The 23,247-nt window shown below is 27.7% G+C and overlaps 4 protein-coding genes across 5 annotated transcripts in view; 2 read left to right on the top strand and 2 right to left on the bottom strand.

Moving 5' to 3' along the window:
• Window positions 1–1,019: 1,019 nt before the first annotated feature.
• LOC100166672 (proteasome subunit beta type-3-like) lies at window positions 1,020–4,251 on the bottom strand. Its single transcript, NM_001293335.1, is given in 5 exon segments — window positions 1,020–1,197; window positions 1,288–1,560; window positions 3,067–3,242; window positions 3,321–3,437; window positions 4,137–4,251. Coding segments are annotated over 5 exon segments (618 nt in total). The 5' UTR covers window positions 4,140–4,251; the 3' UTR covers window positions 1,020–1,148.
• A 712-nt stretch (window positions 4,252–4,963) lies between these two features.
• Window positions 4,964–8,453, top strand: LOC100160546 (uncharacterized protein C1orf43 homolog). Of its 2 annotated transcripts, none has more exons than XM_008186395.2 (5): window positions 4,964–5,259; window positions 5,392–5,668; window positions 6,033–6,219; window positions 7,547–7,766; window positions 8,145–8,453. In XM_008186395.2, exons 2-5 carry the CDS (start codon window positions 5,510–5,512, stop codon window positions 8,287–8,289), a joined length of 711 nt encoding a protein of 236 aa, XP_008184617.1. In that variant the 5' UTR covers window positions 4,964–5,259; window positions 5,392–5,509; the 3' UTR covers window positions 8,290–8,453. The 2 variants fall into 2 exon arrangements, with proteins under 2 accessions (XP_008184617.1, XP_001949034.1); XM_001948999.5 differs by having other exon boundaries at window positions 4,968–5,255.
• Window positions 8,454–13,467: 5,014 nt separating this feature from the next.
• On the top strand, window positions 13,468–18,246 carry LOC100168746 (translation initiation factor eIF-2B subunit delta). Its single transcript, XM_001950650.5, has 8 exons — window positions 13,468–13,781; window positions 15,545–15,652; window positions 15,730–15,872; window positions 15,932–16,046; window positions 16,324–16,503; window positions 16,606–16,733; window positions 16,827–17,185; window positions 17,266–18,246. The coding sequence occupies exons 1-8, from the start codon at window positions 13,578–13,580 to the stop codon at window positions 17,436–17,438; spliced, it is 1,410 nt and encodes a 469-aa protein (XP_001950685.1). The 5' UTR covers window positions 13,468–13,577; the 3' UTR covers window positions 17,439–18,246.
• LOC100159859 (zinc finger protein 300) overlaps window positions 17,524–23,247 on the bottom strand; it is an 8,692-nt gene continuing 2,968 nt past the window's right edge. The window contains exons 4-6 of the mRNA XM_001950555.5: window positions 21,313–21,488; window positions 20,958–21,230; window positions 17,524–20,164 (exon numbers count right to left, since the gene is read on the bottom strand). Coding sequence (XP_001950590.1) covers window positions 20,017–20,164; window positions 20,958–21,230; window positions 21,313–21,488 — 597 coding nt within the window. The 3' untranslated portion in view covers window positions 17,524–20,016. The remainder of the gene's footprint in view (window positions 20,165–20,957; window positions 21,231–21,312; window positions 21,489–23,247) is intronic.

Here is a 23,247-nt window from a genome sequence, read left to right as displayed (position 1 = left end):
TTAGTAGCAGTCACTTATCGCAAAATGACATGGTCAATATCTCTCTCAAAAAAAAAAACACAAAAAGTTTGAATAAAATTCTGATACTTCTACTGTCTTAAGTACAAAAAGTCACATATTCATAATATGCAAATCAAACATCAAAAATAAGATTTTTAGATAGGTAAATCATTGTGTAAAGTGAGGGACTTTTACAGAATATATAAGATAGGCAATTTAATTAAACCAGCCATTCCTTAAACAAAATTTAATTTTAACCAAATTGTTTTTAATAGTTTAACTATGATAATTAAATATTTAACACGTTCACTGCGGATGACGCCAAAAGGTGTTATTTTACATAGTTCGCATAATATGCTGAATGACGCCAATAGGCGTCATTCCCCTTGTTATTAAATGCACTATAATTTAGTTAGCGTTACGATTACATTTTTTGTTTTTCGTCAGCGTCTTCTACAAGCATTTTTTCATAAACAAGTGCAAACTATACAATGATATTTTAATTTTTCAATCTTTAGGAATTTTTTTTTAGAATTCCAATTTTTTCAGCGTCATGCTTAAGTACACACAAATATCATCCGCAGTGAACGTGTTAATAATAGTTTGCAAAAAAATTTTTTTGTTATAGTTTGCTCTTTAATGTCCTATAACAGATGATGAGTAATGGATTTTATTTTAAATTCAAATTAAATAATAAAACAAAATATCATGAAATTTATATTATACTTGATAGATTAAAATACTTATTATTATTATTGTACAAATAAAATTGTATTTTGTTAGAATAGAGGCCACATAATGAGAATAAAACTATGGGTCAGCTGACCCTTAACACTTCCTGTGAATAATTCGTAGAATTAAGTCTGGTATCAACTTGTCCTCCAGAGTTGGCAAATCAGGGTCACTTAGAACAAATGTTTTGTGGAACAATTATTACGAGCCATACCAAATCATAAACCTGGCTTGAATTTAATATATTCTTGAAAATATTCTAACACTTAAACATAGATACTCAAATTACAAACAAATTATTTTATTTTATTATAAATTTATTTTTATCCCATTTATAATTTTACGTAAGGATAACAGTTTTTGTATTAGTTACGAAAAAAATATACACAAATTGAAATTGCTGTGTTTCAACATTTTTAATCCATTCGTGTCTTGATATCACGCACAATTATCTTGTCTTTTTTACTGAAATACATTAAATGATTTGTTATATTAATTGTTTAGATATGTGAATAAAAAAAATCATACTTTATTAAATTAAATAATTTCACTCACATAATATAAACCTTTGCACCCCAACCGGAAATAGCGTCACGATTACACGCACTAACCAGTGCTTGCGATATTGTTTCAAATAACTGATCCTCTTCCATATCAGGCTCCCAAAGAGCTTCACAAAGACCATATAATTGACTTGAACTAGTACCTCCCACCACAAAGTTATCGGACTTATTCACACAACCAATCAAATCCATGTCGCACATGTATGGTTCCAATGTCACTTCATCCAAAGCAACAATCATTGGTTCGACGAAGAATGGTGAAAATCTGTTAAGTACAAAACAAAATGATAAATAAAGTAAGAATTATTTTCTATTATTGTAATTAAAAATTGAAGCAGATTTAGTTTGTATACTAATTTTAGGGGATTCTAAGGGCCGTTCTTACAATATCCGGTAAAGTGTTGGTTAACGCTAACCAACTGATAACTGATTTTATTACTGGCAGAATTTGTGCCGGTTAAGTGTCGGTTAACTTTAACCGGACACTGTAAGAACAACCCTAAATTGTTAAATGCTGGAAGGGGTGAATAAAAACAATTCTAATGGGTATATCAAATAATAGTCTGTATGAAATTAAAATAAAGTATATATTACATATTTATGGTATGGCAATTATAGGCTTTTAAGCTAGTCTATGAATATACAACTGAATATTTAAACATAAAGCATAAACACTGACTTGACATAAATTCACAATAAGATGTATTGGTGATGGACAAAAAAGTTAAGCATAATTTTATTTGATTAAAAATATTTAGACCAATATAGTTGAAGATATGATTGTTACCCTTTTTAAAGTGACTACCTTCAAATAAAATTTAAAAATTTTTCGTTTAAACATGCATACTGTATTGGTTTCATATAGGGCTTTGCACCGGAATAATTTTTTTGGATTTCGGGTTTTGGGTGTTGAAAGAAAATTGGGGTTATTGAATTCGGGTGTTACGGGTTAATACACTTTTCTGGTTACGGTTAAATGCAAATTTATTCGGGTTAATTATGGTTAATTCGGGTGTTAAAAAAACACGTGTTGCATATCAATTAACATGAGATTTTAAATGCAAATTTGATATAGTAATCTGATTTTGTATTTAAAGTAAACATAATGAAAAAAATTAAAAATTAAATTAAATATTAATACTTCTTAGTTATTAGTTTATTACTTATTACTTGGTACTTATGTACTCAGTCCTTTTTCAACAAAAGAAAGTACTCGCTTATTACATATTTTAATTTTTAACTGAACGTATTTTCGTTATATTTATTTTGGGTTAAGAATGTTAGACAACACAATTACTATTGTCTATTATTGAATATTGTGAAATAAAATAAGACAATCATCTAGCATCAAGGTCTTTTTTAAATATTTAATTAATTATTTTGTAGGTTACAAAAAAAAAATTTAGTTATTTGTTACAACCTCGCACTACCTACTATCTTCTTATCTTTTTAGTCGCGTTAGTTGCAAAAAATACATACAAATTGATATGCCACTTAATTTTCAATAATTCGGATTTCCGGCAAACCCGAATGGAAATTCGGGTTTCGGGTTATTTCGAGTGTTTTTTGGGTGTTAATTTTTTTCAATCAGTTTTGTATATACGGGTTTTGGGTTATGATATTTATTTGGGTTAATTTGGGTTTCGGGTTACGTTCGGGTGCAAAGCCCTGGTTTCATAACATATTGGTGATTTCAAAGGGTCAAAGAGAATCACTGGTCTTAACAAAATCTAGACTTTGAATTAATTTGTTTTATTTAAAAATAACTTACCTATTTTCATACAACAAATTGGAGACCAGAGACGCTAAAGCTTTGGGAGATATTTTCCGATTCTCTTTTAACTCGTATAACCTTTTGCGGAACATAATTTTTTCGTACACGGTAAATATATCTGTAGCTAAACCAGGAAATCCCATATATGTATGAGGATTTATTTGGAAAACTTTCTATAATTAAAATTTAAAACAGTTAAATACAGGTAATAATACACAATAATAATAAAGAAATAAAATAAACCAACATACTGTGAAATCAAGAGATACTGTTTGGGCTTGTATACCAAATCGCTTATCAGTTGCAATGGCAACACAATCCTTGCCTTTCATGCCAATTAAGGCGCCACCATTGTAGTCCATGATACTCTATAACCAAACAATTATTCAATTTATATAATGCACATATAAACATTAGATAATGAATAAAATAGTATATAAAAATTAGATTTTTACAAACTCGTGAGCTTCAATAAAAAAATCATATACAAATGATATTAACACTAAGCTTTTTTTTTTTAATTAACCGTTGAATAAACTTTGGTATCGAATAAATAATACTGACTACTTCCATATACCTGTTACCTTATTTAAACCGGTTTATAAGTGTTTTTTTTTTTTTTTAAGAGTTAATAATCTGAGATAAATGGCCATAATTCATAACATATCAATTGAAATCAGAACTTAAGCCCGACAAAATATTTTGAATACCTAGTATTTACTACATTTTAGAATCAAATATAATCTATATTACTTTTAAACATGAATATTTTAATAACTACCTATCAGATCTATCTAAACATACTTAACAACTTAAGTAATCAGGTAGTTACTATAAATGCTTATAATTTTATAATACAACAATGAGCGTTATAATTTATAAATTAGAAATTATTCTATCAGCATTAAATTTCTTTATTAACGTATACACATTATTATATACTTTTGTATTGAAACAATAGGTAATATCATGGCTTCAATATATTATAATATTATCAATCCATTAGTTAATAATTATTAATTAATAACAAAGTAATTCGTTGAAGTCATGATCAATTAATACTTTACCATTTTGAATGAAGTAGTTTATGAAATTTCGCACTTGAAAGTAGTAAAAACTTATTTCCTCAGAACAGTTACAACTTTTTGAACAAACCTAAATGCTAAAAAGTGCTAATTCACTATCATAAATCATTTATCAGGTTATGTCGTTTATTATGTTTTTGTGTAAGCAACACGCATGCGTGAGGACTACTATAATGTGTCAAATTAATTTCTTATCAGTGATTTCCATTGTGATTTGTGCTCACGGTTGTATATACAGAACCTACCGTGGTTGTGTTATAAATTGTGAAGCAACTATTCTGATTGGTTCATATTATCCGCACAATTTTTGAAATATAAAATATTGTGTAATAATCATTAATCATTTTAATATTATAGTTTGTTTTACCATGACAAAATAGATGACTATTGCATTGACCATTGTTAATATAAAAACCGTAACGCCAAACTCGATTTAAAGATTGGGTAAATCATTAAATACTATAAGGAAACTATATAGCCTATATTCGAAAATAGAAATACAGAACTTTCATCAGACGATAAACAATAATTGTCAATAGATACAAATCGATGGTGTAATAGGCCTTTGGGGGACTAATCATTAATGTCTGTCTAATTGTACTAAAGCTTAAAACACTAATTAAAACAGTGAAAAAAAACTACAGGATTGACACGATATTCCTCATGCACTGATAATTTGAAGTACATATCATAGTTCATGATATTAGCGAATAGCGACAATCACTGTTAAAAGGACGAATAAACTGCGCTTGCGTGAAGAGAATTGTCGCAGATTTATCTAGTTGAATTTTGAATTGATATTTGATATTGATTCTATGATATTACAATATAATAATTACAAATTTATAAATATAAATTAATCAGCGTCCAGTGACCACCACGAATTAAGATATTAAGATAGATATATATTAATTTGTGGTCACCACTTACCAGTGTCCAGTAGTGGCAGTAGACTGCCAGTAGTCCAGTTCACTTCACGTATTTCGTACGGTCAAATCAAGTTAATCGTCGCTTTTAATATTAATATATCATATATGCGTCAAATTGTTTACCTTTACTCGGATAAAATCGGAAATCATGGGCTCCATGTCTCCATCCACAGTAGGTATAATATGCTATGAGATATCTTAGAGTAAAACCACAGAATAGATTATTAATTTATTCAAGTATATCTTTAATTATGGATAAAACACTGACCTTCCAAGAACCTTATTGCTAATGTAAAATATTTATTTAGTTTTTTAGTCATGGTCATGGATAAATGCAGATCGACACAACTACACGAGTTTGAAACGTACAACAATTAATATTAATGTTCTTAACGTGATTTTGTTGTTCTCGTTAACAAACGGACAATGGCTCAGCAGTTGTCTGGTGTCACTGTGGTGATATTTATAGCTGGTGGTATATTGACGTTTATATTACTGTTCATATTCGCCAAGAGGCAGATCATGAGATTTGCTCTTCGATCGAGGAGAGGCCCGCACGTGCCGATTGGGCATGATGGGAAGAAAGTAAGAATTTTAATTCCACAAATGTTTCCATAACAGTTTTAAACGGTTTGCTAGAAATTGTAACAATAGATCAAATTGTTCTATCAAAAAAATGAATCACCATAACTCGTTTGAGGTACTTTGATTCTGTTATTTTCTTTTTTATTTGCATTCAGATGTTTAAATATGATGGCATAATCATAGTATAAAAAACAATATAGGTACTGTGGTATTATGATGTGCATAGTACGTAGTATACATAGATATAGCGTAGTAACAACTTTTGATATTAAATTAAAGAATCCCTACCTAATCCCCTTATAATAATAAAATATACATGTTAATTTTGTATTTTAAATAACTTGTAATGTTTATTTTGTGTTAGACACTGAAAAGAGAAATTGAACGACGAATAGAAGTGGTTCCAAAAATTGCTTTTGAACCAAAATTAATGACAATTGATCAAGACGATGACCTTTCAAAATATATATTACCGCCACCTGAATCTAACAACAAACCATTGCTGTCACACCATTATCGTATGAAAGCAGTTGATGATGTCAAAAAGTTAGGTAGTATAATAATATAAGAACAAAACTGGTTACATAGTTGATAAATAGTGTAGTTATGCAGTGTACAAATTGGTCCAGAAATATTTGAATTGGCTCCTGTATGTACATCAGTTTGAAGTTTTTAATATTTTATTTAATTACCAATAGACATTGTTTATAATGACACCGGTTGTAGTGATATTTCAGGTGTAATGATCTTAGATTGAAGGTCCCGGCAAAACTCCTATATTGGCTGTACTAATTTGTATCGATTATTATGATTAGAAGAATGTTATGACTGGTTTTTTTTTTTTTTATAATAGAAAAATATTTTATCTATGATGATTGTACTAAACATTTATTGAAGGAAATATAACAACCAATAATACTAAAAACATATTAAAGATTTGAAATTGAAAACAAAAATACTGCATGATTTTTATACAAACGAAGTACCTACAAACTAAGATAACAAATTTTTTTCATACAATGTATATTTTATTTTAAAATAATAAAACAACTTTTTTAAAGTCACGATTTAGTGATGAAAATAATATGGCACACCAATTGTATAACAATACTATGTTCATATAGTAAATATTGTCGTTCACGGGAATAAACCTTCTATGTGCCAAATTTATGATTTTGAGGTTTTGGTATCCCTGAATTCAGAAAAAAATTAGCTATACATTGATAAAATCTCCTATGTGCTATCTGCATCCTAAAATTAATGAAAAATAATAAATTAATTCTCCTATGTGGTACCTACTAATCGTTTATGAAATATCTCCTATGTGCAGCTATCTCCACCGTAGAAAAATCATCCTATGTGTTACCAAATATAAATCATTTATGAAATAACTCCTATGTGATTTTTTTATTTAAAACGTTTTTTGCGTTTCCTGAAAACTACGCTTTTTTCACATAGGAGGTTTATTCCCGTGAACGACGATATATTATAATCAAGTTTTTAAATTTTATTTTATAATTTTAATTATAATGCCAATTGATTACTATATTAACTAATTTTGACTAGTCCTTAGAATTTTATTGCAAACGGTTTCTTATGTATTATTATAAATTTATATAATCTCTTTTAAGTTTTTATTTATTGATTAAAAAATTCAGCGCATTTATTATTTATTATGAACTTAAAAAACAGCAGCACTTTTAATTATACTTACATTCCTGTATAAAATGAGTAAGAAATAATTTACAGTTAAGACTAACTTTAATGTGTACATATTCGTATATTCATAACCTATTCAGTTATTTGGGATAAGTTCAGAGTCAGCTTAATATTATATCAATAAATACTTTGAAAAATTAAAATAAATTGTACTTTCAGAACGCGAAATCACTAAACAAGATAAAACATTGACTCGCCATCCAAGCGAAAACATTCGTTCATTTTTACTAAATACATTAGCAGTACTTTTAGATGGTAGTGGACAGCACATAGTTCATCAATTCTGCGATCTCTATGAACATGCTCGTTATGATCCAAATGAATTCTTGGATGAAGAATACCAATCATTCATAAGATTAATGAAGAAACTAATTGATATGTGAGTTAAGAAGTGATAAACTTATTTTTAATACATTTTAAATTTTATATTCTATTACTTTAAAAATTAAAGTATAAACAGTGGCGGGCAGTGACAGATAAGTCAAATTTTCAAAGAGGTGTTGGCAGTGGGGCTGAAGTCCGTGCTAAAGTCTGACCTCGGCTCGACCTTTTTCAGCCATATTTTATTTATATACCTAACTTTGTTATTAGTAAATAATGTATATTGTTAAGTGGTAAATACTTAAATATAAAATTTCGTTATTTAAAATTTAAGTTCAGTATATACAAAAATTAAATAGTGAAGGTATATAGTAATAAATGTATTTATTTTAATTTTTAATTAAATTTATAACAATATTATTTTCATTTATTACAGAGCAAAATTATTGAAATCGTATTCTGGTGAAAGTCGAAAAAATAGTCCCAATAAAACTCCCACTCGTAACAACAATATGCGAACTGGTACTAATGAAAGTCTTAGAACAAAAGACAGAGATTCAAATCTCTTAAAAGTTTTATAAGAACTGAGAAGTAAGTATTTTTTTACCATAAATTAATTGGAGTAAAATCAATTTCTATTGTATGTAACTAATATTAATTAAAACTAGTTTTTATCTGGTGAATATAGATTGTATTTTATATTAGTGTAAAAATATGTAATATATATTTCTTTTTTAATTTAATATTAACATTTTTATTTATTGAAACATGAGGTATTTAATATTATATAGTACTATACTAATATGTAAAATAAGATGCCTTAAAATCCTTAAATTATATACACAATTATTATTGTTCCTAATTCATTATTTATATATCTTGTTCCATTAAAATATCTTCATAAGATCTCAACCTGACTGAAAGATGGATATTTTTTCCGGTTATCAACACCATTTCTAAAGTCATAATTTGAAGCTTTCAATACATTATTTTCATAATTTTAATGCCATTTAAGTTTTTAAGAATATTTAGAACAAAATAATCTAATAATTGGCTGAATAATTAATCCACCTATATATAGTGACAACAGAAAGGTAAAACTGTGTGCAAGGGTATGTATAATAATAAATAAGATATAATTTTGAATTAAAGCATGACTGTGTCTGCATCTTGTTCTATGAAAATCCAAATTTTGACTTTAATATATTATTACAATATTAATATTTCATTATTAATATCTATTACTATAGTCAAATTTTTATACTCTAATTATTTTTTTCACAATTATATAATTAAATAAGATTCAGCATTTTTATTTTTTTATTTAACATACCTTTAATCTATTCTTTTAAAGAAAACTAAAATGTATAATTCTTAATTTTATACATATTGATATACTAAACTATATACTTATTTATGATAATTTAATATGTGTCATAAATGAATTGTCATTAAACTATTTTTTATTTTAATTAAATTATTTTCTTTGGTTAAATATTGAGAAATTAATATTTAAATTACAAATTATTGTAAGTCTCGTTAATGTCTACGTATATTAAAGCTGTAAATTAACTATCTGGAATTATCTGTTGTGCTATAACTTATTAATTATTAATATTACCTATGAATATAATAAACCAATTTATCATCAAATGTATTATTTATATTATATCACATACTGTAAATATGCTTTAAGTTGGTTAGAACTTAGACAGTGTTGCTGAGTAAGTTGGTGTTTTTTATGAAATTTAATTATTAAATTATTATTTAAATTGCTGAACACTGATAATTTAATATATTTCCAGACAAATATGTTTACACTTTTACAGTTTTTGAACTTTATAGTCATTACCGACCTCTTGCCTGACCTCTTGGCTCTTACGAGCACATTTTTTTACATAATTACTTTGAAATAAGTTATAATGGGGAGTGGTGGAAAATAATTAGTTATGAAAATGCATCATTCAAAATGTAAGTTCAGTCCGCCACTGGGTACTAGGTAGGTAATATTTGAATAGTATATGAAAATAGTGTTTTGTTGTATCAAACTAATAGTACTATTGTTAAAAGTATTTATTACAACCAGGACCGGCTCAAGCAAAAATAGTGAACTAGGCAAAATCAAATTTTGCCGCCCCTAACAATATAATATTAACAGTATTTTAAAAATTCCACCCTCTTACTAAAGTGCTGCTTAAGTGCCGTCCTAGGCGTGGGCCTATGTCGCCTACCCCTTGAGCCGGGCCTGATTACAACTCTTACACTAATGTCTGATAAATGATAATACATACCAGGACTTAGATACCTAGTTACTACGATATTATAGTATATACTATATTGTATTCATTCATTCATTTATTTAGTTGACGTTATGTTGTATACTTTTAATTGCACGTCTTGTACTGTTGTCTACGTCTAAGACTAGTAACGTGAAACGTCTTACCAATGTACCACAGTGCTAATTTTACGTTTAAAATAATTAATTTTATTCTGGTGTTTTTAATATGTGAGTGAATTGTCATATTATAAAATGTATTAAAATATGTAAAGGTATTATTTCTAAAAGTCTGCCATGTAGGATTTTTATATAATATTTTAATTTTATACAATTGAAAATGTCTATTGATTATTAAATATAATTGTTTTATTGAGTTAGTAAAGTTATTAATACCATAGGCGCAAATAGCATTTGAGATTTGGGAGGGTACTTCAGGTTGGTTAGTTGGTCTTAGTTGGTACTTCAGGAGGTCAAAAGTTTACATTTTTACGCAAAACCAGTTTTTGACTGAATCAATTTCCTTATTTTATTGTATAATTATTCGAAAACAAATAATACAAGTTACTTGAAAAAATGAATACAAGTTGTCAAGGTTCCTCAAAAGTCATAACTCATAAGTAATTCGTTCTGAAACCAAAAAATCTAAAAACCATAATAATATAGGAAAGCAATTTTTTTTATAGGTAAGTTTTATTGCTATGTAGAAGTTTAGTAGCTAAGTGTAATTTTTCCAGTGGTGCATTTAGACATTAAGCGCCCTGAGGCAAAATTTTTCTAGCCCCCCCCCCCCCTACAAAGAAATATACATTTAATATTTTTTGTAGATAATAAATATATTATTTAAAATAATTATTAATAAACTTCAACAATTAACAAACAATATTTTAAAAAAATTATTTATATTTTTCGACGTGCACGGTCTAGAGCAAATTCTTGAATAATATCAACAAAATATCACAGATTATTGTTGTAATTATATCAGCTTCTATATTCATAATTCCTAATGCAGATAACCTTTCTTCTCCTATGTTTGACCTTAAGTATGATTTTATACGTTTTAGGACTGAAAAAAAATCTCTCGGTTGAACAGTTGCTAACTTGAGTGCATAACAACATTCTCAAAGCAATATCCACATAAGGAAAGATATTCTCTAACTCATATTTCTTTATAAATATTAACATATCTTGTATACTCTGTGGAGGATTGGAAATTGTTTTTAGGTAGCTGCCAAAATGAATACATTCATTGGAAAATGAAGTTCCCAAATCTGTATTATATTCATTTTTAAAATATCAGCAGATATCCTAATGTCTGCTACTGTCAATTCAGCTAATTTAAAAAAAAGGAATAATTTTTTAAAAGGCTGTCATGTGCAATTATTCTTCTCAACGATTCTGACTTCAACTTTTAACCTGTATTGACTGATAAAACGTAATTGCCTCCACAGGTCATAAATATAAATTATATATATATATGAATATATAAATCATAAATATATCATAAATATATAAATCAGATATTTATATCTGTGATTGTTGCAATCCCGTGCCGCTCATAGACCCGTATGAAAACCGTTTAGAATTATATTAGACAATAGATCTTATGAGTAATGAGTAATTAGATCTATGTTTAATTTATAATCTTTTTATACTTTGTAATTTGAATAATCAGTATATCAGACAAAATAGAAAGATTTCAATTTTATGTAGTGGTAAACTATAAAAAATTTCCCGCCCCCTAAAATTTGGCGTTCCGGGCATTCGCCCCCGTTGCCCCAGTTGCCCTCCCTTAAATGCGCCACTGAATTTTTCATATGTAATATTTTATTTTATTGAGATATAAGAAATACCCAACGTATTTATTGTTAGTTTACAATATCTTTCATACCAAATGATCCATTTAATGTATTAGACTACGTTAAACGTACAACTCATTTTATCCAAAAATTATTAACACTTTATACAATTATTATGTAAAAGAAATATTCGGGCAGACGGTTAATCAAACAAGTAACAAGTAAACTTAACCTTGTTAGTTAAAGTAACGCAAGTATAGTGGCTCCGGTTACCTGCAAACTTGAGGTCCTCCCACAGCATTAAAGTAGTGTTCCGCGAATTCGTATAAACGTAAAAACGCAAACTTTGGAAGGCTATAACTTTCGAGATCAGCGTAAAAAACGGGTCTTTTCAATAAATTTGAAATTCGTGAGGGGGCGGAATAAAGTGAATTTTAGCCGAGGGTCTTACACTTTGATCATTCTATATATATTTGTATTTTGTATACTAACATTACTCACGTACCTAATATACTATTTTTTAAAGTTACTTACTCAATAGCGAGGCACAGGACCAGATTTTACGAAGGGTCTTAAGGCCACTTGCCCTGGCAGCAGATGTTTGGAGGGAGGGGGGGGGGCATTCGGATACCGGAATACTATAAAATTTTTTTAATGTGAGTGATGTAGGTACCGGACTTTTGATCATTTGATGAAATTATAGACAATTTGGCAGGACAAATCAAGAAAAGTACCAGTTTTATAAAAATGTATTTATATTTAACAATTTTGATTGTACCTACTGTTTACTGTAGGTACTTATATAACATTTTTTAAATATTAAATGCAGTTAAATTATAATTATAATTTATATTATTAATGTAACGTGTGAAGGTTTAATTTCAAAATAATTGTAATAAATAAAATGTTATGATATTAATATACTTATTTTTACTCTTCAAACTTTAAAGTTTTAATATTATTATTATATAATATTACTATCTTTAAATTAATTTTGAAATTTGTGATACTTAAACAGCAATATTTCAAATTTGAAATAAACACGTTTTAGAACTTTAGGTACCTACCTAGTTAGTTATAACGTGCAATTTTTTTCCTCAACTATTTAGTCATTGGGTAGGTATATTTTATTGCCTGGAGCATCTAAATAAGATTTGCACCGGGCACATTGGCGGAAATCTGTGGGTGGGGGGGGGGGGGGCAGTTCATTCTGAATGACAATAAATGTAAATTACAAAAATATATACTATTAATTTAGGTCCTACAGACATGTACTTATAGCCAATGGCACTTGTTAGGTAAATACCTACTGGTTATACCTATTATAATACTGTTACAAAATATATTAAACTATTAATAGTATATTACTAATTAGTACTGTTTAGTATTTACTATAATTATAGCATTATGTTGATTCCACAGATATGTGGTTCATTCTAGTTTTTTTTTTTCAAGAAAAGCGAAAGCCCACCGCGAAAATTTATGCTGGTGAGAACATAGATATTAAAGATATCTATTCTTTAATATCTATGGGTGAGAATGCCGGTACTAAAAATTAATCCATAGACCTAATAGAACGTCTATAGAATTAATCGCTCCGAGGAAATTTTAAATATAAACACATTCTCCTTGAAACACGCCACAGACGATATCACTTATCATTTAAGATATTAGATAATAATATCTATTGACTTCTTAATATTTTTCAACCATCTCGACTTTCGAGTCGAAACTACTGGAAAGTCTCGTCTAACGTCCTGTTGTTCATGTACAAAACAAATTAGAATTTATTGTGATGGACAAACCGCCGACCGAAGAGAAGACTAGGGAAGAGGTGGAGGCCGAGCGAAAAGCCAAGCGAGCGGCGAAACAGGAACGGAAAAAAGCTGCGTTGGAAAAACAGAGACCCGAGGGACTAGAAATTCAAAAAAAGTCCAAAGATCCGTCCACGGAATCACCTATCGCCGCTGATCTCGTGAAAGTGCCAAAGCCAAAACCAGTGAGTAAAAATCTCAGAAAAAATGTAAATCATACTTGATGTCGGATGACTAATGTCTTAAGTTATCAATTCAAAAAATGAAATTACTTGTATTTCTCATCATAACATGATCTACTTACAGATCGGTATAGGAAGATTAATTATAAAATAAACGATATGTGGGGCCGGGTGGAAGTAATGCGAAAGTAATTTCCCTGTGGCCATGCGGTTCAAATGGAAAGAAAAAATGTAGGTTAACACATAAGTATTATTTAAGATATAGTTAAGAAAGTATATGCTACTTTGGACTGAACAATTGTTGGAATTAAATGAAGAGAATATCATGGAAAGATTTCTATAACGAGTCCATATGTCTACATTAATATTTATTATTAACTAATTTTTTTCACCAAGTTTTAAGCTCGGTATTAAGACTTACCCATTGTAGTAAATGTGTAACAAACAATATGTGATCTAAAGAGATTCATTATAAATTATATCTATACGAAAATTCACTATATATATACTGATAATTATCTAACTTGTTCTACCTTTTTACTTAAGAGGACGTCACATCTGCATATGTTGTCTCCGTCTTACAAGTGCATAACGTACCAAATGTTTGCTCAGCCGACCATGTTTAACTCCTTTAGTTCAATAATTTGAGGGAATTTTTGACCTGTTATGAATCTTGATGGCCAAAATATTATCTGTGTTTGTATGTCCGTTTTTCACGATTATCCAGTTTTTATGTGAGTTATGACCATTTTAAATTTACGTTATATTATTTATGCATAACTTGCTAAAAAATTATCATAAAAAAACAAATATGAACACAGATAATGTTATTACCATCAAATTTCATAATATTATATTCATATTAGAAGACAATTAAAATAAAATGTGTGTGCTATACAATAAAAATATTATAGGTGCTTCCATAAATTGAATATGTTTAGGTACTCCAAAATTCTTAAGAGAAAATCTTAATTTCTTAAAAACCTGAATATACATCGTAGAAAAATTAAAATACTTAAATCTACTATCTACAATACCTAATACCTATGCTATTCAGTAAATTTTTTTTATACTTAGATAATTATAAAACCAATTACATAGATGATTGATATCAAAGAATATAAATTAATAAAAAGTTAGTATTACACATTTTTATATTCTTGGGCAACCTACATATTATATTTTGACAAGTTTTGTTCAATTTTCAAATGATTTATGTGTACTTGAAATTTCCAATAACAAGTTTCTATATTAATTATTTTATTTTAAACAAAATTACTAAGTTCTAATAAATGCATTAGGTACCTCCTAATAGTTTACTATGCAAACAAAAAAATAATTAAATATATTTTCTTTCTAAATTTAAAATTGGCCACATTATTATGCAGAATTGAAATTAATAAGATTTTAACAATTAAAACTTATGTTAAGAATACAATAATTTTGACTACCCTAATGGTATTTTTTTTATCCATTTTATTATGTTTTACAAAATTATGAAATCAATGTTAGTCTTAAATCTGTGTTTAGTGTTTTTGTTTTTTTTTTTAGTGTTTAGTGGAAATACTTTAAAATAATTTTTCGACACTTACCCATACCTTTTTTTTACAATTATTTAAATCATCAGAAAAAGAAACTCAAACTTTCTCTTGATATTATATAAAATATATTGAATATTTTTGTATTTTAAGATTTGTTTTCTAATGTATTTAGTATTTCACTTCAAATTCAGATATTCAAAATGCTCATACCTATATCTATTTCAGGATGTTCCCAAGGCAGCAGCACCCAAGAAACCGTCAACTCAAAAAATTGAAACAACTAAAAAAGTTATTAAAAGTAATAAAAACAAAGAAAATATCATTGTTAAAAAGGTAAGTCTATAAATGTTGCACTTGTGACTAATATCTGATTTATAGTTAAAACAATTTTTGATTTATTCTTTCTCAAGGCTGAAGAAGTGAAACCTATAGCAAAAAAGGCGAATTTAGTAAATTTAGTGAAGAAATCTGCGGGGCCAGTTACACACAAAGTTAAACTTTTCAATCATCTTTATATTGACTCGATATCTTTGGTGACAGAAAATAAATTAAAGTAAACTTAGAATAATAAATATTTATTTAACAGTTTGCCTAATATTTATATTTATTTAGAATAAATTCTGGAAAAGTACATCCAGCTTTTATAAAACTCGGAGTACAAATGCAAACTTCTGTTGTGGCAGGATCAAATGCTAGATGTCTTGCCTTCTTATATGCACTCAAACAAGTATGTAATATCAATAATTATGAATACTATAGATTGCTCACTGCGATGCATAATACACTACACTAAATTAGCTAGCGATCCTGGTGTTATTATCCAGAATTGGCTGGGCGGCCAAGTTATAAGATATTCCGCCCAATTAATTATGGATACACCAGAATTGCTGTAAATTTAGCGTAGCATATTTTGTACCGCAGTGAGCAATCTATAGTATTCATAATCAATAGTTTATATTATGTATAGAATTTGAATATTTTTCAATTCTAAAGTTTTTTTATAGACCATTTCAGATTTTGTGACTCCAGAACACAAACATTTTTCTCGGTCTTTTGAAGAGCACCTTGGACCAGCTATTGACCACTTGATGGCATGTAGACCGTTTTCAGTATCAATGAATAACGCACACAAAAATATAATGTCTCATATAAAGAGATTGCCACACAATATTTCTGATTGTCATGTACGGAATCTAATATTCTATAATATAATAGTTCTTAATATAGAACTTCTATAGAGTAATTTATTACAACTATAAATTAAATTTTTCATTGTCTTTTTATAGGCTAAAGAAGCATTAGAAACTGTAATAAATAATTATATTTATGTTCAAATACATATGGCTGGTATGGCGATTTGTATTGCGGCCCAAAATAAGATTGGAAAAGGAGATGTTATACTTACTTATGGATAGTAAGTACATAATATAAAAGTATAAACTAATACTAATACTTATATAATAACGTGATCAATTTAACGGCAATGATATTGAATATTATTTTTTAGTTCTTCTTTAATTGAACGGATACTAACAGACGCCCATTCTAATAACAAACAATTCAGTGTGATTGTGGTTGATTCGGCACCATGGTACGAAGGTCGTCAACTTCTCCATCGTCTTGTGCGTAACAACATCCAGTGCACTTATGTACTCCTCTCTGCTACCAGTTTTATCATGACTAGAGCAACTAAAGTGCTGCTTGGCGCTCATGCGTTGTTGGCCAACGGTTATGTTATGGGTCGAGCGGGCAGTTCTCAGATAGCTTTGGTAGCTAAACATTTCAATGTACCTGTATTGGTGTGTTGTGAAACATACAAATTTACAGAACGCGTGCAAACCGACTCAATAGTTTTCAACGAACTAGGTGTGTTCTTTAATCGTTGACTAAAATAATTACATTAAACTCAATAATTGATTCTAATCGTAGTCATATTAATATTTAAGGTAATGAAAACGACGTCATGCCCAGAGAACAATGGTTGAACAATCGTTATTTAACTCCGTTAGGTCTTAGGTACGATGTGACTACTTCTGATCTGATAACAGCCGTGGTGACAGAAATTGCTATATTACCATGTACCAGTGTTCCAGTTGTATTGAGGGTGCGTACAAACTGATTCAGGATGAGTAACAATTAACATAAGTCTGATGTCCATCATGAACAGCAGCAAAAATAAATAAAAATGTATTTTTTTTTTTTCAATTTTATATTGATTTTTAATAAGATAATATAATTTGTTTTCTGTTGTACAATGTTCCGAATGTAAACGTTATTTTTTTTTGACATCTTGAGTGTCAAAAGTTTACTGCCGCCTGCCCATACACTATTTAACGTAAAATATGTAAAAAGCTAAATTGTGTTGTTAATTAACAGTAAACAAACGCGGGTAACAATGTTTGTGATGGAACAATCTAATAATAATAATTCAATGTATATGAGTCACATAATAGTATATAATAATTAAAAAAAAGGGTAATTTTTACAAAAGTAAGAAATATTAGATTCGATTCTTAAACTAAAAAATATTGTATAATACAAGTTATTAAAACATAATTTAAATATTTGTTCATAATGTAGGCATATTTAATTTGTTGTCTTATTTACTACACGCAGGCGCATCGGCAGCGGTTTCATAAAAAAAAAAAATTATCATAATCATAACACGCCACCAAGGTGCCAAAAATATGCTCTAGACTTATTTATATTTTTATAGATTTTAGTACACTGTACGCAGACTTTAAAAAGACTCGACTTTATCAAAAACTGATTTATACACACATCCTTTGAAATCATAATCAATAAATCAACTTTGAGGAACTAAGATAACCCAGTACTATGTACTTTTTAATCCTTTCGTACGAAAAATATTTATTATACAGAACAAAATTCACATTCTTAATTACGATGTTAATAAAAAAAAAAAACCAGACAAACAGTACTAATTTAAAATTATGATATGAAAAACAACGAAAATATATTTATAATAATTTAAGGTTAAGTTTTTTTTTTTTACTTTATACACATACACCAGACATGATTTATACAGTAGTTTAACATTAACTTAATGAAATAATATAAACACATTTCAACAGTTTCTGGTTAATAAATTACGTTGTCACCCTAAGATATCATACATTTAGATTAGAGAAAAAAAACCTTATACGAATATACATTATATTATTTTAGAGTTAGTTAAATCTTTAACAACGATTTGCTGCAAATGTACAAATATCGGCAAACTCTTTCATGCCCTATTCCTCTGGCTATTAATTCACAAACGATATAATAATTTATGAAAGAGTAAAACAACAATTCTAGTCTGCAACTCTAGGTCTATAATATATATCATATAATAATAATATATTTGTATAAATATAATGGTTTATACATATATAAAAAAAATCGCACACAAGCCTATTTGTCGTATAATTTATACATTTAGACAGTAAAATAATAGTAAATATTGCATAAAATTTACAAAGCCCTTTAATGAAACGGTTTTAACCATTTTGTGCATGCTTAACCGCACTCGTATTTTTTTATTAATAATAATAACTACACAATGTTTACATTACTATTATACACAATTCCTACATTCTTGACGTATAATTATTACCAATAACTTTATTTGAATCCTACTAACATTTAAAAAAAAATAATTATCTTTAAAAGTATTAATTTTATCAGGAACCTAGTAAACATTTATACTTAAAATAATATTATAAATTATTCTCCTTTTTTTTTTTTTAATTTTATGTGTTCTCTACTAATTATTTTGTGAAATTACTAGGACTATTTTACTTTCAACATATAAAAATATACCTAATCTGTATTGGCTGTTGAGTTTGTTCATAGTAAATAGTAATTATAATTAATAATTATTGATCTAGGCCTCTAATCCTGTGCGACATGAATATACTTTCTCAAAATTAATCGAACAAAATAAATATAAAAATATATTTAAAAAAGAAAACTTAGCTGTAACTGATTTGGTAGTTAAACTGTTTAAATGTTTTCTTATTGTTTTGTATAGTTATGGCATAATTTTGTACATAAAATACGTTTTATGAGGCAACGGCAAGAACAAATAGGAATATACTGATTTCACAATAAACTGACCCAGTATAATAGAGTTGAATGAAATTTCACAACTAAAAAAGCTGGGATTACAAAAAAAATAATGAAATAATAATATAATTTATATATAAATTGACAGTATTTATCCTTTTCATAAATCAATGCCTACATTATTTTGAGACTAGGCACAAACATTTTATAAAAATGACATCATCACTTTGGTTCAAGTGTTGTTTATGTTGCATACAATATTATATTTTAAATAATATTTATTTTTAGTTAATTTATTATTATAAACTGAATAACTACTAGATATTTTAAATATGAACAAGTAAATATGCCATGTCTAAAACATAATTGTCAAACTATAATAAAATATGCAAATACTATACAATATATCTACAAGTATTTTAATGATACAAAATTTAACTTTAGATTTCATTAAATTAATTTGTTGGGTCAAATATCATGAAACAATGATGATGTCATTAATATCTATCTATGTTTGATAAAGATGTTTTACAGTAAACCTAATTTATATAACCTAATAAAACAAGACTATTAACACTTTTTAACTCTTTAGAAGTACCTACTTATTAAACATAGAAGAAATAGGTTTAGGCTCGTGTGTTTTGTGGTGGACCCAACATCATGGGTGTTAGGTGGGTTAACGGTGGTGGACCATCGGCATTATGCGGTGGAGGCCCCAAGAAGCGAGGGCCGTTCTTGGTAGTTGGCAATATGCTGATTTCACGAGGATCAAATCTATAAAATGTTTTAAATTATCATGCAATATTAAATTTATAGACATAAGAATATAGGCTTATCTCTTCATTTTTTAAAACCGTTCAATCAAAATTAGAACAGATATAAAAAAATTCAATGCACCATATTATTACAGTTTTATAATTAACTAACATAAAATGTATTTTTTATAACTGGATTTCAAAGATTTGAATACACAATAGATATCTATTTAAATTTAAAACTATCTCAGTGTGATGTTGACAATAATGAGACCAAATAATTCATTTATATTGTACTTTAATAACTTAATGAAACTTTTTTAAAAAGCATCAACTTTTTAATCTTAAATCTTTGAATTTTAATCCACAGATGGCATCTTTTTACTCACTTTTATCAAGAATGTAAAAGTTAAAAAAAAAAAAACCACTTCTGTATTATTTAAACTGACATTTTTTAATTCTAGTAGAATAAAATTAAAACTGTAAGTTTACAATTTTATGTAGATTATCACATTGTATAATATTATAAATTATATTGTAGTTTATTATTATTATAAAAAAACTTTTATCAAATTAATTTTTTTATTTGGTGTAAGACTATAAAATAACTGAGTAGCTTTTCTTAGTTTTTTTTTCAATAACTTTGTATATACTCTGCTAAGAGAATATACCAGGCAGCAACCGCTTCCCATCCGGCAGTGCACATCTCCCACTAAATGGAATAGGTATTGAAGAGTGGAAGGGGAAAAAAGTGTGCGGAACTGGTATATTATCGCTTTAGAAATGTATAGTTATAAATCAAAAACTAATACCTTATGCTAGAATAGTTGGTGTCTGATTGCATGTAGGAACTGTGTACTGGCTCGTGGTCAGTAGCTGCTGCTGCTGCAGCAACATTGAATCGGTGGACTTTATTGATGTGTCTGACTAAAAAGCATCCTTTCACAAAGGCTTTACCACAAAATTGACAACAATGTGCTGGTCCCAAGTCATGAGATCTAAGGTGCGTTACAAATTGGATCTTAGAGTTAAATGATAGCTGACATTGTTCGCAAACAAACGGTTTTTCTGTCATATGACTCCATCTAGTTATATAACATAAAAATTATACATTTTTATATATTAAGAATGAAATAAGCAACTAAAAATAATAATAGAAAATCATACTTATGAGAAATGACATAGCTTTTAACTGCAAATGTTTTCTTGCAGATGTCACATGAATAAGGACGCTCGCCAGTGTGCACTCTTTTATGAATGTTTAGGCTACTCTTTTGAGAAAACTTCTTTAGGCACAAATTACATTGATAAGGCCGTTCACCAGTGTGAGTTCTCATATGAACCTAAAAAAAATAATAGTAAGATAACTATACGGAGTTAAGATAAGGAAATACTTATATACATTTTTTATTAAATAACAAATTACAACAAAAAAAATACTTAATTTATTATGGTAATATCTAATATGTACTTAAGACACTAACATTTTATTTTGATATGTACTAAAATGTATCATCAAATATATTAGTTATACCTAGTACCTACTAGGATTTAATGAATTTTAAGTAAAATTCTAAAATTACCAAACAATATTATTTTACAACACATTGGTAGGCTCCTACTACATTATAGTACCTACAATGAATAAATATAAAATTTATAAACTATATTAAAAATATAGTAGCATTTATGTGTGCAATCTTAGTCAGTTTTTTGGTATTGTGCAAATATACAATTATTTTTTTCTACGTTACTCTAATTAAAAAGTTGCTGGTCAAATAAAATTTCAAAAAAAAAAAAACCATGTTAAATTGCATATTTTCTACCCAAAATACTTATGTGACTTAAGCTTTAAACTTGCTATAGGTACATTATACTTCCACGTATTGCAACATCTCATATTTGATGTATAATATAAAAATTTTATAATTAAATAAACTTTTAGATTCTGAGTGGAACGATGAATGTATTGACTTTACAATGATGTGTTTTATTTAAATTTGTCATCACCTTTTAGGACAGTAAAAGTGTAAAAAAATCGACTCTAAAAGTCGTGATATAATTGTATAGCTAAATCTTTGAACTATACATAGATATCATTTAGGTATGTTACAATACTCTGCTAAATTATTGAACTTAGCTTGGTGACTTTAAAACACTTGATAGTAGACTATATTATTATATACTCATTATGCAATTGTATTTTTAACTTAAATCGCCAAGCCAAGTTCAATCATTTTAGCAGACTATTTTAACATAAATGATATCTATAGTTCAAAGATTTAGCAACCAATGACATGATATCAAAACTTTTAAAGCTGTTTTTTTTTTTACTTGGAGTTTGACGAAGGGTTTTTGTTGGAATATCACTAATTTTAGATTCTGAGTGGAACGATGAATGTATTGATTTTACAATGATGTTTTTTTTTTTTTTGTGTCTGTCATCACCTTTTAGGACAGTAAAAGTGCTTGGATTTTCTTCAACAGTACTTTTTCTAATAGGAAAGTGAATCTATTTGGTACTTTGGGGGATCAAAAGTAAAATTTCCCAGTAGCTTTCAAAAACGCCGTGAAAAACAAAAGAAAAATTAAGGAAAAACGGGAATTTTTACGCAAAATCTGTTTTCGAGAAAATTGATTTTGGTTTTTGGTGTAACTTTAAAACGAATGACTGTAGATACATGAAATTTTCACTGGTTGTTTATATTTCCATTTTCTATACATGATAAAATTTTCAAAATTTTCAAAATATTTTGATTTGTTTTGAGCTGTTTACGGACAATTTTAGTTTCCAATTTAATTAGTTTTTTTTTCTATGAATGTCAATAAAACTTTATTTGTTGAGTAAAAATACTTGAAAATTTAATACAAGGCTCCTACTATATTGTTTCAATGAGATTTGAAAAATATTAAAAATCCTTAGTCACAGTTTTTTTTTATTAGCATTTAAAGTTCAAAAATTGACAAAATATGTAAAAATCACGAAAATTAGCAAATTATTTTGAATTAATAATTCGTAAAATTTTTCTTTTTAGAACTAAGATTTTAAAACGTAATGCAAGATTCCTTATAGGTTAATCTACCTTTATCAAAAAAAATGTC

The sequence above is a fragment of the Acyrthosiphon pisum genome, chromosome A2, assembly GCF_005508785.2.
Source record: "Acyrthosiphon pisum isolate AL4f chromosome A2, pea_aphid_22Mar2018_4r6ur, whole genome shotgun sequence".
Lineage (NCBI taxonomy): Eukaryota > Metazoa > Arthropoda > Insecta > Hemiptera > Aphididae > Acyrthosiphon > Acyrthosiphon pisum.
Note: the sequence above shows the minus strand (reverse complement) of the source record. Positions and strands in the feature narration are given on the sequence as shown.

Coding starts and splice junctions, on each gene's coding strand:
- LOC100168746 (XM_001950650.5), top strand. CDS start 13,578: ATGGACAAACCGCCGACCGAAGAGAAGACTAGGGAAGAGGTGGAGGCC. Junction 16,047..16,323: donor TCTTATATGCACTCAAACAA/GTATGTAATATC, acceptor GTTTTTTTATAG/ACCATTTCAGATTTTGTGAC. Junction 16,734..16,826: donor GTTATACTTACTTATGGATA/GTAAGTACATAA, acceptor ATTATTTTTTAG/TTCTTCTTTAATTGAACGGA.
- LOC100160546 (XM_008186395.2), top strand. CDS start 5,510: ATGGCTCAGCAGTTGTCTGGTGTCACTGTGGTGATATTTATAGCTGGT. Junction 6,220..7,546: donor TGATGATGTCAAAAAGTTAG/GTAGTATAATAA, acceptor TTGTACTTTCAG/AACGCGAAATCACTAAACAA. Junction 7,767..8,144: donor ATGAAGAAACTAATTGATAT/GTGAGTTAAGAA, acceptor CATTTATTACAG/AGCAAAATTATTGAAATCGT.